This window comes from Amphiura filiformis, chromosome 1 (assembly GCF_039555335.1).
Source record: "Amphiura filiformis chromosome 1, Afil_fr2py, whole genome shotgun sequence".
In the NCBI taxonomy this organism is placed as follows: Eukaryota; Metazoa; Echinodermata; class Ophiuroidea; order Amphilepidida; family Amphiuridae; genus Amphiura; species Amphiura filiformis.
Genome location: NC_092628.1, coordinates 54336962 through 54354742, shown reverse-complemented (window position 1 = coordinate 54354742; position 17781 = coordinate 54336962). Strand labels below are relative to the sequence as shown.

At 37.5% G+C, this 17781-nt stretch overlaps 2 protein-coding genes across 3 annotated transcripts in view; both read right to left on the bottom strand.

Moving 5' to 3' along the window:
* Window positions 1-967: 967 nt before the first annotated feature.
* On the bottom strand, window positions 968-7854 carry LOC140148920 (uncharacterized). The gene is made up of 5 exons (XM_072171028.1): window positions 7721-7854; window positions 7026-7224; window positions 5810-5977; window positions 3178-3325; window positions 968-1590 (listed from the first exon to the last, which is right to left on the bottom strand). Exons 1-5 carry the CDS (start codon window positions 7770-7772, stop codon window positions 1462-1464), a joined length of 696 nt encoding a protein of 231 aa, XP_072027129.1. The 5' UTR covers window positions 7773-7854; the 3' UTR covers window positions 968-1461.
* Window positions 7855-12240: 4386 nt separating this feature from the next.
* Window positions 12241-17781, bottom strand: part of LOC140166535 (medium-chain acyl-CoA ligase ACSF2, mitochondrial-like) — a 44154-nt gene continuing 38613 nt past the window's right edge. For both annotated transcript variants that reach the window (XM_072190028.1, XM_072190023.1), the window contains exons 16-19: window positions 15266-15318; window positions 13730-13787; window positions 13290-13358; window positions 12241-12323 (exon numbers count right to left, since the gene is read on the bottom strand). In XM_072190028.1, the coding sequence (XP_072046129.1) occupies window positions 12264-12323; window positions 13290-13358; window positions 13730-13787; window positions 15266-15318 (240 nt within the window). In that variant the 3' untranslated portion in view covers window positions 12241-12263. The remainder of the gene's footprint in view (window positions 12324-13289; window positions 13359-13729; window positions 13788-15265; window positions 15319-17781) is intronic.

The window sequence follows — 17781 nt, the reverse complement described above, 5'->3', positions numbered from 1 at the left end:
CAGAAGACAATAAAACACCGGTCAATTTAATGTAGTGAGGTCCAGATATGAAAGTTGCACTTACAACAATACAAAAACACTCAGATTATTATTACATAGACTTCCTTCCGGATACTGGATACAAATTAATAGAATTTACTGCAACTTTTAAATCTTGGGTTACATTGATTTAAATGTACGCTGTAACGTCAATATTTAGTCAATTACTACAAATGAGGTGTCAAAATATGCAGAAATAAATTCTGCTTCCAACGCATTTTACAGATTTGTAATACAATTTTGGAATAATGGCCATTATTTAAGGGCTGGGTTATGAACGTTTGGACAGTATTTATTTTGGGACATTAGAGCACATCAGACATATCGAATTGCATTCTGAATACGAAGAATGTCATTCTGATATCAAATAATTTTGATTTTTGAAATTAGCAATTTAATACACATTTTATGGCAAATCATTAAAAATTCATATTTTGATATTTAACAGTACTTGAAGTAAACTTTATAAATCTGATGATTTATACTTAAAGTGTATGTAGGTGGGATGAAAAGCCGACGATCAATTGAAAATTTTGACCTTTCGTATTGAAGATATGGATTTTTTTCCCAAAACACAAAAAAAATTAGGTCTTTTTGGGAAAAAATCCATATCTTCAATATGAAAGGTCAAAATTTTCAATTGACCGTCGGCTTTTCCTCCCTGCTACATACACTTTAAGAATATATCATTAGATTTATATAATTTACTTCGAGGACTGTTATATATCAAAAATTTGAAAAATATCAAATTTTATAATTTGTCATAAAATTTGTATTATATTGTGATTTTAAAAATGAAAATTATTTGATATCAGAAAGACATGCTTCAGTATTCAGAATGCAATTCGATAGGTCTGAGGTGCTCTCATGTCCCACAAAAATACTGTCGAAACGCAATAAACGCTCATTTTAGATCCCTTAAGGGGGGTTAGTTACTTTTTTTTGAGATGTTTACATGTAAATGACCCATTCTTAAAGTGTAAATTGCTATCCTTGATGTCTACTGCTAGCGCCATACCATACCAATTTGCTAGTCTTGTCATGGTATAAGAAAAAAACAGAAGTAATAAAAGTATGTACATTTGTATTCTATCTTCATATTGATGTCTGATTTTGTCTACTCTTGTTTGAAAACTGCAATAATCTGAATTTTTACAGTTTAATGAGTCGAGGGTGAGTTTTTTTGTTAGAGTTCTACATCTGCCTATCCAGAGCTCCTCAGTAGGCTACATATCAGACATATCTGATTTAATTCCCTCAGTTTAAGCTAGGTTCTGTGCTATGTCTATGGCTGTCTTCGACATGTCCTTGAACAACAATCTTTTCCAAGAGATATACTTCACTCCTTGAATATCTTTTGCCACAAGGTGACCTCATCACCAGTCAGGTGATCAATGTTCAGGATTAAATAATTGCATTGATTTAGCTCTCTATTTGCCTTTGTAGCCTTTCAATTTCCCTCTTTATATTGCTTCTAGCCTGTACTTCATATTTGTCTCGTAGATCTTTGGTAGCAAAGATATTTGTCGTCTGCAGAAAGGTACTGAGCACCTGCAGAGAAAAACAATGGGAGTAAATATCATCTCTTTAATATAAAGATGTGATCCAATTTTGCCCACTCTACCAAAGGAAAGAATGACTTGTTGAACTTTAGTTATTATATTATTTACTTGCCTAGATACTACACTTGTTCATGTGTTCAAATCCCCTCTGGTAGGGGACACCTGTAATTGAGGAGGGGAAATTAATAACTGCAAAAAGGAACTTTTTTGTGATCACACACTGTAAGTTTAATGTATCCTAAATAGGGTATAAGTTTTGAGATAATGTATACCTGAGTTTTAGGGGTACATAATTACAGGAATACTTGGGGGTATATTCTCATAAGTGTACAAAAGCTTAATTAAATCAGCTAGTTTCTTCAAAAAATTTAAAAAAATAGTACTGTTGTGTTATTACATGTTCTAGTACTTTTGTGTTATTACATGTTTTAACCTGAAAGCCCTTGAAATTGAAAATATTTCTACTTTTTCTAAAGCTGTTATTGCATTGCAGATGATTAAGTCAAAACGGTCCATTTCTTTTTCCAATTATGGTAACACATCTTTCTCTAGCCCTAATAAACATTTGTGTATACAGGGTCTTAATTGACATTATATAATAATGATTTAATGATTTATTGGCAATACATAATAAAATGTTGCCTTGTCCCATTTACTATCCTATTCAAACACTAATCCAAATCAAGAGAATTGCACAAATTAATGGAAAAAATATGAAAGGTGAAAAATTTGTTGCTGAAAGGGACAGATTGTTCGCCATTCAGCTACATGTTTTCCACACTTCATGCTTTTCACCTCTTATACTTTCAGAGGAGTTAATTTCCCTTCACAAGTAAGAATTGAACACTAGTGAAATCAGACAGCTTAGTACTTGCACAAGCAGGGAAAAATATTATTATTAAAGGCAGACCAATTTTGGAAAACTTATACATGCTGAATGTGTGACACCAAAGTTACAAAGTAGGAAAGTGTCTTTTACAGAATGAACATCTAGAGAGTTGTTTTACAGAAACAGATAGAACTTTTATGATCAAGCAAATCTACTTTTCTAAGCAAGCAAGGGTAAAATATTGACTGTGAAGCTATGTGTCATTTTGACTTTCCATATATATCATGAAACCTAAAATAAAAATATGAACATGCAACAAATATTCTAACTCTAGCCATAATTGTAATAATAGAGTCTTCTTTCTCAAAGCACAATAATCTGAAAGCTTCTTGTCACTGCACCCAACTCATTTTGCTGAATGCCAATCCAATCTACCAGTGGTGCTAGGCAGGGCCGTTTCGACCATTAGGCCAGGTAAGGCGGTTGCCTAGGGCGGCAAACGCAGAGGGGCGCAAAAACAGAAAAAATGGGAATGGAATAAGAAAAGGGAAGAAAAAATGAGGGCGGATAAAAAGAAAAAATGGGAGGAAAAATAAAAAAGGGACGAGATATGTTTTGGTGGGGCATCAGGGAGAGGCTTTGCCTAGGGTGGCAAAATCCCTAGGAACGGCCCTGCAGTGCTAGGTCTGTAAGACCTTTTGTAAGTCTTTCCTAAACTTGTGTCCATCTGTGTATGATAAGACCTACCTTTGATCTGCCTATACAATATTGCTGATGAGGTATGTGGATATATTCCTGTCGTATCTGTTCTGCATATCTATCATAATCTGCATCTGGCCAACCCAAGACTTGCATGTCAAAATCCAAAAAGTAATGAACATCTTCTTTTCCAAAGCTGAAATATAATATTAAAAACAATTTGATTTGTTTCCACCTGTAATTGTGTTCTTGCTCAGGGCCAGATTTGCCATAGGGCCAGATGGGCCTGGGCCCAGGGCCCCAAATTTTGGGGCCCCCAAAATTGCCCTGTGCAGTGGGCATCTTCCATTTTAGCCGAAAACCACCATGTTTTGGGCCAAAATAGCCTACAAAAATTGCAAAATTTTGCATGCTTCGCGCACACTGGTCTTAAAATAGCAAAATTCAGCTTCAATTCGGGCTAAAATAGTCTAAATTTTTAATTTATTTCGGGCTTCGCGCACATTGTCCTAGTAAAATCTAAAAACTTGGACCTCTTGAGTGCACATGCCTTCCTCACGGTGCATTTGGGCCTCCAAATTTTGGCCTGGCCCAGGGCCCCCAAAAGGTAAACCCGGCCCTGTTCTTGTTTAAAAAGGACAAAGAAAACAAACAATTAAAAACAAAAATAGGGCATTTAACATTCTGATTACATAAACATAAATATCTTGCTCTAGCCGAGTCCAAGAATTTGGCTATATGTACTGGCAAGATAATATCATCCTACAAACCATGCAGCTACATAAAATTGGTCAGTATTATGATAAATTAGGCAACATGATTATGTTGATATTCAGATATGAATAATCTAATGGTCAATATGTTCTTTTCAACTTTGTCTATAATTGGGGAATATAGGCTACAGTGCAGTGTATTGATACTTTGTAATAGAAGTACATGGTCAGCAGTGTTGTAGTCGAGTCCTTGTCATCCGAGTCCGAGTCCGAGTCCTTGGTGTACGAGTCCAAGTCCGAGTCCGAGTCCTTGCCAATTTCTGATGTCCGAGTCCGAGTCCGAGTCCTCAATGTTCGAGTCCGAGTCCGAGTCCTTATGTATCAAATTCAAGCCCTGGGGTTTTGACCAATACTTTATCAACGTACATGACGTAGGCCTATATATTTAACCAGAATTTTAGTTCTATATTATTTTCTTGTAAATACATAATTTGTTAGTCCCATTTTGCATGCCTAGTATAGTTTTGGGGCTCAGTGCAATAATTATGCGGAACCAGGGGAGGTGTGAAATTGCAAGAGATGCTTTTTAAGGGATTTTGGCGGCCATTTTGAAAAACGCCCTCTAGCGAGAGTTCCCCACATTTTTCGATGGGTCAGACCCCTCTCATTTTATTCAGCGTCCTCAAATCTATAAAAAACACCTTCAAAACTTCTTGTACTCAAACCGAGAACGGGACTTCCATTCTGGACCTTACTATATCCCCTCTCGGCCTGCCAAAAATCGCTTGTCCCCCACTCCCGGCCTAGTGCTAGTGCAGCGAGCAGGCAAATTTGCATAATATGTAAGCGTTTCCGTACTGTTTTCTAAGCAATTTTAGAGCGTTTTATTTGAAAAGTGCCCCATGTGTCAAAGTTGCTTGTTCCCCCTCTCAGCTAAATCTGCTTGCTTCCACCCTCCCTTTCGATCGGCCAAAAAATCTTGCCCCTAATTTTACCTTCCCCAAATGCTCATAACAGAGTATAATCACAGACTCCCCCACCCCAACTTATTAGGCTTGTGTTTTAAAGAGGCAAAAGATGCAATATGACAATCAAAATATGACGTCACTACCAAGCTTCAGGTGCCAAACGAAAGGGTGTTGGATCTGGCTGTAGGCCTATGCAGTATTATTCGGGGAGTGGGGGGGGTCACTCACGTGTAAAGGTGAGTACGGGTATGTGCGGCGGTCAAGGGTCCCTTTTTCATGCTCTCTGGCAGTTCCTTAAGACCCACAGTTTGCATCATGCTCCAGTTCATTGAGCCCAACACTCTGAAAATTGTAGCTCTTTAGCTCAAATTTGGAAACATTTTGAATTTGTTAGCTTTAAAGCCTATAATATGGCCCATTTTTAGTTCACAGACCTCCACAAAAATGTTGAAATTTCAGTTCATCAAGCCCCTATTTTGCCCACAAATTATTATTCATGTAGGCCTATATTCTAGACTTGCGCCTAACCAAGCAGTCATGCTGTATTGCTGTTACAATGTCCGATTGGGCTTTCCGTAGATTGGGCTTTCCGTACAAAACAAACGATTATGATTAAAATCCATTTAACCAATTAAAGATATAACTGAAAGCAATCTTGCTTTTTGGTTGTACTTTTATTTATAAACTGAATTTATTTGCATGTAAAATTATGTGATCATTGATCAAGCATAAGAAGAAGTTTACAATGAACGAAAATAAAAGACCTAAAAGACCCTATTTTGCGGACTCGAAGAGGACTCGAAGCCGAGTCCTTGGGGTCCGAGTCCGAGTCCAAGTCCTTAGCTTCCGAGTCCAAGTCCGAGTCCGAGTCCTTGAAAAAAGGACTCGAGTCCGGACTCGAGTCCGAGTCCGAGTCCCGAGTCCTCCAACACTGATGGTCAGGTTGCCAGTAGACAAACCTATCAACCAATTTGAGTAAAAACCTGTAAACAAACTTACCTGTCTGGTATTTTATGTGCATCTGTCACATGATGCTTGGTTGCCATGATAAGGTCGTAGGTCATTTGGGTCATATTGGGTTTATCTCGTAAACAGGACCACGCAAATTGTTTAAATAATTCTGCACTTTGCTCCTCATTGTCTTTGGCTTGAGGATTGTATATAACACTGCAAAAACATAAAGCATAAAAGTCTGAAACATCCTACAATATCATAGACTATATAGAAATAAATTAGTTCGATGTTTGGATCGATTATTCAATATTGATGCTTGGTCGATCCTAAATTATCATTTATGAAATCAATTAATTGACTGTTGTTAATTGTGATAACATAATGGCCTTAGTATGTATTGATATTGACCAATATAAATTCAGCATTAATTCTCATTAATTAGTTGTTAGTTCATTAATAACAAGTATCAAAGCAGCATCAATAGCTGATCCAAAGATGGAACCAATTTGGTTCTGGTGCCTAAGTGTGAGAGAGAGGGGAGGTGATGCAGAGAGTGAGCAGATCAGAGATAGAGGGTAAAGGGAGAAAGGGACAGATAGGATTGATAGACATGACGGGAGAAAAGATATGTGAATATGTAGCCACTCAATATAGAGGTGTGATTATAATCTTGTCTCTCTGCATTATTTTTTGGAAGACATGAATTTGGGAAAAGTCTTGATTTAATTAGAGTGCAAAATGATCTTCACAAAAAAAAATGTAGATATTTATATAGCGCTTTATGCCGTAAACAGCCTCAAAGCGCTTTTCATTGATTCCGCCGTCATTAGAATAATCAGAACCACGTTTGCAGCCTACAAATGGCGCAGGGTTCATCAGTACAACGACTGTGCTTACCCCTAACAGCTTCCCATTGCACCTTGGTGGGGTGAGGCAAGCGAGGCAAAGCGCCTTGCCCAAGGGCACAACACGGTGGCGGGACGGGGACTCGAACCCACGCACGTCAAGCAAGCTCTCAGATTATGAGTCCAAGGCCGTATCCACTGAGCCACCGTGCCCTCATTATGTCTGGAATTCAGAAACTGTTTTTACCAATAGGGTTTTAGCGTAATTCACTTTGAACAATATATTGAGGTGAAATATGCACAAAAAATTCCATTTATTAACAAATTAACATGATTAACATTATAAATGTTCATTTTAAACTCACTGACCAACCTGATTATGTTGTCTTCACACCAATAATAGTACAACTACTTACTCATGAAAGAATATAGCCCAACTAACAGCATCCTGTGATTTGAGCCTGTCCCTATATTCTTCCAACAGGTCAAACATTGTCTCTATATGGTTTAATGTGTGATAATGTCTTACTTCCTCACTGTAATGATCTTTGACTCGCTGCCACCCCGTATGCCACCATTGAGTAGCCATGGTTGCAGCAGAATCAGAGACTGCACCTAGAAAGAAATATGAAAAAGGTTCATATTTGTAAGTTGCTTGTATCACTAAACGTTTTGGGTCCTAACTCAACTTAACTCATTCCTGCTTTTTTACATTCTTGAGCAATTCTCAACCATTGGTCTAACTAATGTGAGATAAGCTGCTGCTTTTGTATCTTTGGTGCATGAGTGGAGATTTCTTGTAATGAAGCCGAAGGTTCTATTTGCGGATGAGGTGATTTTTGCTATGTGTACATGTAAGTTCCATTTTAGATCTTGTGAAATTTCAACGCCGAGGTACGAATGAAATGATGTTTCTTGCAAAGTTATACCCCATAGAGTGTAATTGGAGACAATGGGTGTTTTTGAGCCAGAAAATCTGAGAACGAAGGCCTCAGGTTGCTCGATAAGTCTGGCCACGAATTTCACCGATGAGCTAGCTTCACATTCGAATGCGTAACTACCCGGTACCGGTATCAGTCGTATGTATTGTAGTTTAAGATCTAAGTTTTACCTTGATTTCCTGATAATAGTACAGACCAAATTCGTTCCAACTTTGTCTCCATCTCATGGGTCACTTTTATATACAAATACCTCAGCAATGTGATAGAAGGTTATTTTTACTTCCGTGTTGTTTGTTTACACTGACTATTCTTAGCCCGTAACCATTCCGCCCTCTGTTGCTGAAATCGAACTGGACTCTTCGGCTGCTATCTTCGGTAGATAGCAGCTATATAGATTTGGCGGTGTATAAACGTATAGGCCTATATGTTACAGAAAACATAAAATGTTTAACAGAAACGTTTAAATTTCGGGTTACATAAAGCAAAAACCTGGAAAACATTTAAACAATTTAGCATAAAGTGTTGACAAAATATTTTACAAGAACGTTTGCCCTAGTACAAGGAACTTATACGTTGTCCTCATTCACAAAATGGCGAGCGGTCCAAATTTTGAGCCATACAAGTTTACGTGGTGAACTACGTTTGCCCAAAAATATTTTGCAATATTATAAGAAGTTTCAAGTAAGTAAGTCAAGTAAGTCATAAGAAGTTTTGAAAAGGACCTTCATATAATCCGACATTTAAATGTTTGTACCCCATCGATCTTTTGGTCAATTAAAACCGAGTTTATTTTGTTTTGATAATCAAATTGAATTTCTGGTATTAACGTTTAACAATGTTTAAAGTTTGTGAACTTGTGTGATATGTAAAAAATACATTTTGACATAATCTAAAAGGTTTCAAGATGGACAAGTGAACCTGACAACCACAGTAAGCCTACTACACAACTTGCAATCCCCCGAGTATGTCTAATTAAACTGGAGTGACTTCTCATTTACCATTGTTTACTAGGGGCCGGGGAGCTAGAAGCACCTCCTTTGCACCACCACCAGAACTAACTTTTAAGCTCTTTTGGTACTTCTCTTTGAGTTTATGCGGGGCTCTTTAATAGCTTTTAATTGAGCTAAAAAGGTTAGTTTGGTTCAGAAATAGTATCCATGGTCATTTATAGTGATTACCTGCATTTGGTGGCCAATTTGGGCACCATTTTTTCTTGGGACGTTTTTTCTTTACATCAAGTTGAGTTCATGCTGGGCTCTAAAAAGTCAAGCTAAAAAAGTTAGTTTGGTTTAGAAATGGTATTGTCATTAATAGTGATTACCTGCATTTGGCGGCCATTTTGGACGCCATCTTGGACCCCCCCCCCCCTCGGGGCTAGTTTATATTTTGGGAACAACCTGATTATGTTTTGGGGTCATCTCAGGAACCTAAAAAGTTGGTTTGGTTTGGTTCTGGGGGTGCAAAGGAGGTGCTTCTAGCTCCCCTACTTTCATGCATGCCAGTTTTATATTAAACATAATCATGTAGATATAGAAACTTATGACGACTTCACAAAATATGGCAATTTTTTAATTCAGATTCATTCAGCATGTTCAGGCTCGGTTTATTTTCATCTCAAGGTAAATGTATTGTTGGGTATTATAAACATTTCTACAGCAATGGTATATTAAACATAACAATAAACATGTAGGGTTTAGGGCATTTTAGGTTAGGATTAGGGTTAACATGGTTAAGGCAATAGGGTTAGCATTAGGGTAAGTGTTAGGGATAGGGTTAGGAGTTAGGATTAGATCTAGGTTATGCATATTTATGTGTAGTGGTGTTAGGTTTATAGGTTAGAAGTAAAATTAGGGCTTAGGTTATGGTTAAGGTGAAGTTTATAGGTTTAGGGTAAGGATTAGGGTTTACAATACTTTTATTTGGGTTTTTGCAATAATGGCTCGGACTATCGACCTGAACCAGAAAATGGGGGCTGGCGGGGTGGCTATTGGGCGTTAGAAAAAGAACCACTCCGGTAACCGCTAACTTTGAATATTGCCCCGCAGGGCAACAAAGAACCACTAACCGCGAATATAGTTATGCATCCAAGAAGCTTAAACTATAAATTAGCCCCCGATAGAGGGCAGGGCTTGAAGAATGAGGGAAATTATGGGGTAAAAGTTTTGAAAAGTAGAATATATATTATGGTGTCAACGTCACTGGGCTTTCTTGACCTGCGGGGCGCTTTTATATTGGAACTCACTTTGAGTGTTTAGTCATCGTATGGGAGTCTCCGGCCTCGGCCCTGCGGCCTTGATGTTCTTTATTGATACTGGGAGCGCAGTATCAACTAAAACACATCAAGACCGTTAAGTTGAGATTGCCCGAGTACCGACTGTGAACTCAGGTAGTACAGTGGTAAGACTCTGGACCGGTAATCCAGCGACCGGGGTTTAATCCCCGCTGATTCCTGATTTTTTTCTTTCAAAATTTTCATATGCCAGTTTGCTCGAGCCCCAAACATGTCATTTAAAATCTGCACAAAAGCAAGTTGCATCATTGCATGAAACAGGGTTCAAAAGAAATACCCTCCTAAAATTATACAAAACATTTCTTTGCATAACTTGACATAATAATAATAATAATAAAACGGCATTTATCCACGCTTTCTGGATTATCATACCTCAAAGCGCGCAACATTTGGTTGATTTGAAAAATTGAAAAACCTGTGAATAGAGGAATCGTTTTGCTACCCTCCCAATTAAGTGTCTTCTGTTTTGAAAATCAATTTTGTTGGTCAAAAGTTATCACATTTTCCAAAAATCATGCTTTCAAAAAAAATTGCACTTTTCAACATCCTATATACAATGTACAGAAACGTCAGAAACGTTCTCGATATCAACGTGATCAATGTTTTGATTGATTTAATTGTTAGTTAATTTTCTTAAATTTTATGCATCCGATTACTCAAGCACCCATGCAATCAATTTTCAGTAATGATTCATTGACCTGAATTTTGACATGAATGGGGTTTTCAGTCGGTGTTTCAAAAATGGTAAAATCACTATAGGAGTAGAAATAAGGTTTTGTAGTGCGATGCTTATTTCTTTCGTTGGCTAAAAGAGATGAAAATTTAATTGCAAATGGTAGACTGAAACAGTTGCAAAGACCTATAACAACGGCTCTCCCTCTTAAATAAAGGCGTACATGACTGAATAAAGGCGTAGGCCTACATGACAAAGAATAAATGGCTAACAGAGATTGGAGGTTGGAAGTCAGCATCCAGCCAATTAACTGCATGCAGCCTATCTCTTGTGGCCATATCATTGAGTGTTAGTTACACCTTTATCCAAGAAAGCAATCATTTTAAATTAAAATGCAAGATGCTTCAACCGACCCAATACAGGTAAATATTCACCCATTTGGTCAAATGTATATGTGTGGAGATCTCATTTCTCCTTCCTGATGATTTTATTATTTTGAAACAACTGCAAAAAAAAAACTTAAGAAAATCTAAATTTTACGTCAAAATTAAGTTCAATTGCACTGAATGATGGTTGCATGGGTGCCTAAAGGATTAGAGACGGGAAGGAAAAACCCGGAGGAAAAACCAACGTTTTGCACATAATGTCGTAAAGTGCAACTTTTTCTGAATGCATCATTTTTGGAAAATGTGATTATTTTTGACCAAAAGTATTGTTTTTGCAAATGAAACAACTTTGGGAGGGTTGCAAAACGATTCCTCTATTCACAGCTTTTTGATTTTTTCAAATCAACAAAATGTATGTCAAGTTATGCAGAGAGGGGGGTATTTCTTTTGAACCTTGTAAGCTCTTGTAGCTTGTTATACACCAGGACATTTAAAAATTCCATATACGATTATGCTGGATTTTATAACAGAAGATCCAGAATGTAAAATAAGCTTAAAATATATATGAATATCAACAATATAATCTTAAAAGGAATACTATTAACTTAAAGTTCTACTCTCAGACTAAAATCTACTATAATCTCTAATCATAAATTCTGATTCTGACCTTAACTCTAATCTCGAACCATATTAAATACAGTAACTTTTACTGTATTCGCTTATAGGCTATATTACATATGCTTTTCTGGGTGATTTACAATATATTTACATCTTTATATATATGATTATGAGGGTCACTGAATCCATTTTTAGATGTAGATCAAAATCTATTTAGCAGGTATAAAATAATAGACGCGTGATTGAAAAATCTAAAAAATGATTGGTCTCCCACTCTCAATCCATAAATTTCTTTTAAATCCGCCACATTTTTAACAAAATTTTTTAAATTTCATATTTCATTGAAACCACATCGCGATTGGTGAACATTTTGTTTCTGGGAAATGTCTTAACATAAAACAACAAAACGCATTCCGTGTACTCGTTGAGGTCGTATAAGATCGCCAAATCAAGTTTTGAGATAGGCCTCGTTTTGTTTCATCGCATAAAACTGCATATTACAACTAAGGCTCTGATTGAGTGAGCTGTTCAATTCATTTCATTCGGATTATTCTTTTAAGCGTAAGTTTTACCAAAATAATGCTCTACGGTTTTACCAGCTCTTATTCTTCGACCCTTTCACAAAACTTGCAGAATTTGCATCCCGGGTTTGCATCCGACAAGGAATTGTTTCCATTTTCGTTATAACGGTTGTTCACCTCAAGCGCTAACATCTGACCATGCTACACGATGCATGGTTGTTTCATTTAATCGGTCTTCAGGTTCAGCATCTTCTGTGCTATCTCAGACATTCCTTTGCGAGAAAACTGGCAAGAAAAGAAGCGCACAATGTGAGTAAAAAAACAATTGTCTATTTCTGTAGCAATTACATGTCTAATGCGTAATCATGGTAATGTGTTAATTTTTGTTAGATATGTTTACCAAGAAGATTACACATGTAATAAACATGAAGATACAGTGCATTTTGTAACGCATTGTTCCTTTGAAGCGATTTGAATTGCCGGCAAGCTCTTCATAAAGTGATGCATTTTTTTTTTCAAACAGAAGGTTTCTGCCATTAAATTGGCAACTGATATGCTGATATTATCGTTTTATCCGACAAGCAACTGTCAATAAGTGATTAATAAAAAAGTCACATGAAAGCACCCATGTTCTCATACAGCTCAAGTGCGTTTGAGTTTTGGCAAGCACGCACAGCAGACTTTAGTCGTTTATGTACAGTTATTTACCTGATTTTAGGCGCATTATTTAAATATATTAAATACACTCGCTGATCGACTCGGATTACTAAATTGTGGCAAGACTGCCACGTGTAGGTCCATGTCATGTCTATCTATGTCGCTTTGTAATGAAATATTATGCAGTATATTTGTTTTGTATAGAGGTATTCTTTAAAGACTACGATTTGTTTAATTTCACGAGTTTCCATAAGAAGGAGATATAAGCAAGTCAAAGGAAACTATCAAGCAAGCAAGAAAGAAACAAAGAAAACATGAAAAAAAAAGAAGACAGGAGAAGGTCAGGGGAGGACTACGTGTTGCAAGAGGATGGGAGGAAGACGAAAAAGAAAGAAAGAGATGGAAGGAGAGGGAGGAAGAGGAATAAATAAATAAATGAAATAATAATAATAGAAACTAAATAGCTAGAAGCTGCGTCTGTTGTTTTGTACACATAAAATTTGATCTTCACACCCCTCCCCCATGTTACTCGAGAAGTCGAGCGTCGAATTTGCTCTTCGATAGCTAGACTTCTCGAGCAATCCCTTGACTTACTTTTCCTGTTTCTGTTGTTGGTAATTTATCGACAAACAGAACGTATTTGGGATTCAGCAGTGAATATACCTGTGGCAAAAAAATATAATATTTTTGTTTCACTTTCACGAATAATTTATAATGTCGTTCGGGCAGAAAACTGAGAAAAACCATGACGCAGACCTATTGATTATGTATGGTTATTGCCAATATCGACCTTACTGAATTGTCCATATCATCCTGAAACAAATAGTAACCCCGGAATGGTAACAAACATTCTGGTTTGAAAAAATAAAATAGCCGATTTCATATTTTTAATTCGTACATTTTGGCTTTAGGCGCCTCATTCCGAGAAATTTCAAATTACTCAACGAAATTAGTTGAATAAATTTTTCCTCCTTTAATCAGTGAGAAACTGCGAATATATGTACATACTCCTTTTTTAAAACAAATTTATTTACCTTTCCCTGGCAGAACGACTTGATTTCCTTCTCAGTGACAGAACTTCCAGGTCTCTTTCTGTTTTTGAAGATAATGCTATTGTCAGAGTCTGAACTCTTTGTCGCTCAAAGTATACATTTTAGATAGGAGCAGGAGTTATGTTGTTTAATTAATTTCTATTTACTATGAACATGACAACTAGGGGCCTATTAACTAGGCATATTCATATTTTGTTAATTTGTTAACATTCTGAATAAGCAACAGTTAATGTCGTCAAAATATCACCTAGCTATTATAGCATTACCCGATATTTTAAACACAGTTAAGGGATTGGATATAGCGACGTTTGCACAGCATTATTTTGTGGGATATATTGCTGATAGCGATTGTTAGGCAAACTTATACATGCTGGGAATGAAAAGGGCTCAAATTCGATCCTTTTTTAGCCCTTTTCATTCCCAGCATGCATCACATTTGCCTAATAATTGCTTTAAGCAATATTCCTTATGAGAGCACATCAGACACACCCAATTGCATTCTGAATACAAGGACGTACTTGATCTTACAGTAAAATAATTTTCTTTTGCACAAAACCAAAATATTTTACTCACTTGACGGTTTCGCCTATCATGGTCGATAGGCATCATCAGAATGATGTTGGATGATCCTTACTTCCGGTAGGACGTATCCCGACTGTAGAGGGTGTATTTACAGCCAGGAGAGGATCATACACGTGACTAAGGTAGTGGGCCCCCTCGTCTCTATTCATGACATTGGGTCCTCGTCTCCTGATCCATATTGATTCTTTGACATATCTGGCATTTGCATCACACTCCTTGCTAAGAATTTTGGCATTGTCCCAATTGATGATATGATTTTGTTGCACTGCGTGGTCTGTTATAGCTGACTTGGATTGTTCACTCGCTGATTGTTTTCGGGTTTGCCGGGTGTAATTTGATTTGGTTTTTGACACCCTGTCTGTCTCTTTCTGGTGTTCTTTTAGACGAGTCTCAAATTTTCTTCCCGTTTCACCAACATATGAGTGATTACAATTTGCGCATGGAATTTCATAAACGCAGTCAGTTGTGCTAAGTGGGTCTATTTTGTCTTTGGGATGAACCAGCATTTTTCGGAGCGTGGTGTTGGGTTTCATAGCAGTGGCAATTCCGTGTTTCCGGAAGATCCTATTGGCTTTGTCTGCGAGACCATCTACGTACGGGATCACGACAAATCCCTTGGTCCGATCCGAAACCGTCAAGTGAGTAAAATATTTTGGTTTTGTGCAAAAGAAAATTATTTTACTGTATATCTACAAACCTGATGAATCTATTTAGTACTTGATCTTGTTTTTAATTCGCGATATAGGCCTAGGGCCTAATACAAATTGTATGGCAAATTATTTCATATCATCAAGACGTTCCTTGGTGTGTCGGATATACGGATGTGCACTACAAAAATATACTGTGCAAACGTCGCTATCCGACCCCGTACACACCAAAAAGGTTGCAATTATATTATCGCTTAATTTACGTTTTATTATCGTATTAAATACTTACACTATACAAGCACAAACTTCTTCGCCAGTTCTTGAATCAGGGACCCCTGCCACCTGAACAGTATCAAACAATATCACAGAATCAGCAGCAATTATTGTGATAATATTATTGTTTAATTATTATTTTGTAGGCGGTTTGAAATATCCACTGAACCTCTTTTTTGCACATTGCGCTTCAGTAGTGCAGGCCACATCATAATTAGTCCGCTACGGAGAAGCTTTCTCCAACTGCTGCGATCTTGGGTTAGCGAAACAATTTTGTTTGGCTGCAGCTTTGATGTTTAACCATTGGTTTAACATGACTCTGTAGCAAAATGTTGCAAAGGCATTGATCTTGTTTTCCGTGTCCTTAGTGTGATTACCCATGACTCGCACTTGTACAGGGTATAACATAGGTAGTCTCAAACAGATAAATTTTTGTTTTGATTAAAAGGCCCATATCATTTGTTTGAAAAAGGCTAATTACACCCCTCCCACACACACAAAAACACATAAGAAAGGTCAGTTTCAAGTAGCCTATTACGATGAGCTTTTCATCAGAGTGAAAACTGAAGATTGGACCACAGACTGGATTAAATGTTGTACTGGTGTCCATTATCTTGCATCTTATTCCTAGCAGTCTTCAATCTGTGTCTGGATCTTCTTGACCAATCCAGCCACCTTGGATACCGCATGAGTAGCTCAGACCTTACATCATCAGCCAAGGCATATGCAGATGATCTGATGACCCTTGTAGCAAGAAGCCCAGAAAGTTGCCAGAAACTTATTAACATTGTCAACAACTTCCTCAACTGGACAAGAACTATGAAGGCCAAACCATCCAAATGCAGATCTCATGCGATGAAGAAAGTAATTCCAAACGCAGAACAGAAGTTGAATGGCCACAAGACCCAATATGTAGCCTACAATCCTCAGCTGCAAATAGACGGACAGATGGTCACCTATATTCACAACCAGCCCATGAGATTCCTAACCTCATCTATGAAGATCTATAGGATGATGGCATCAGACAAATGATTAATCAGAAACTGTCAGCCATGCTGAAAACTACTGATAAAGGTCAACTGAATGGAATCATGAAAATGTAGATATACAATCATATGATTATCCCCAGAATGACATGGGAGTTCACTATATACAATCTCCCAAAAACCTACATCGAGAACCTGGAGGCAACCTGTACGAAGTACTTGAAGAGATGGGCCGGCATTAGCAGGTGCACCACCAATAGTGCATTGTACAGAAGTAAAGGAAAACATGGCCTACAGTTGAAAAAACACCTCACCACCGCTGTCAAATACATGCAGGTCATCAAATACCATCTGAACAAATACTCCAGAGATGGAATGACCCAAACACTAGAGATTGGAAAATAAGAAAACCAGGAGGTGGAATGGAGTTAAAGAGCTCGAACAGAGAGAGCGCCACCTCATCTTAAATGAGATGAGCCGAGGTCAAACTGACTGGGCAGGACTGGGTTTCAAGAAATCCCAAAAGCTTATTAAGGACATGAGCCACAAAGAGCACAGAATATGCCTCTCTAATCTGGTGAAAGAAGTGAATGAAAAGATAATATGCTGGTTTATCTCTACGGATGTGCTAAACAAGGACAGTGGTTGAGATGGGACTCCGCCATGCAGACTGACACCTCATGGAAGAAGCTCATATATGTCTGGACTCAAGAACCCCTGTCTTTCCATATCAATGCCATCAGGGTTCGCTGGTTTTTGCCGCAAGTGGAAAAAACCGCGGTTTTAACCGCGGTTTTTGCCGGCAAAAATGGCAAAAACTAAAAAAGTGATTTATAGTTCAGTTTTTTCATCTTAAGTTACAAAAATAATTTCCCGAGCATAACAAGGCCAGGTTTTGTAATAAATTATAAGTACCATATTAAGAAAATAAAGGCATGTGTTTTTTATTGCTCAAGTGCATTTAACCAAAATGTGTCATATATCAAATTCAAGACATTTTCATTTTAAGGACTTGATGAGACAAAAAATCTGTCGAATGATTCATTAAACATGTTAAAAGTTTTGTGTTACTGTTTATGAGCTTTCTGTGTTACTTTTTAATATTTGAGTGACTATATGTGGGTTTTTGCCATTTTTGCCGGTTTAAACCAGGCAAAAACTTGCAAAAACAGTTTTTTGCCAGTTTTTGCCACCCTTGGCGCCGGCAAAAACCGAACCCTGAATGCCATCCATGACCAACTTCCTTCACCTGCTAATCTGAAACTGCGGGGAAAACCAACCTTGGACTGTGCCAACTCTAAAACTACCATAACAGTATTCTGCTCCACATCCTGAATTGTTGCAGCTACTCGCTTGAGAATGGAAGGTACAATTGGCGCCATGATCAAACACTAAGAACAATAGCATCAGGCCTGGCACCATATATTGATGAGGCTAACAACAGCAAAACAACAGAGTATACTCCCGACTTCATCCCTACCATTGCTTTCCGTACAGCCGATGGCACAACATGCAGGAACCCAGTTCTACGTATTCCAAAGACAGA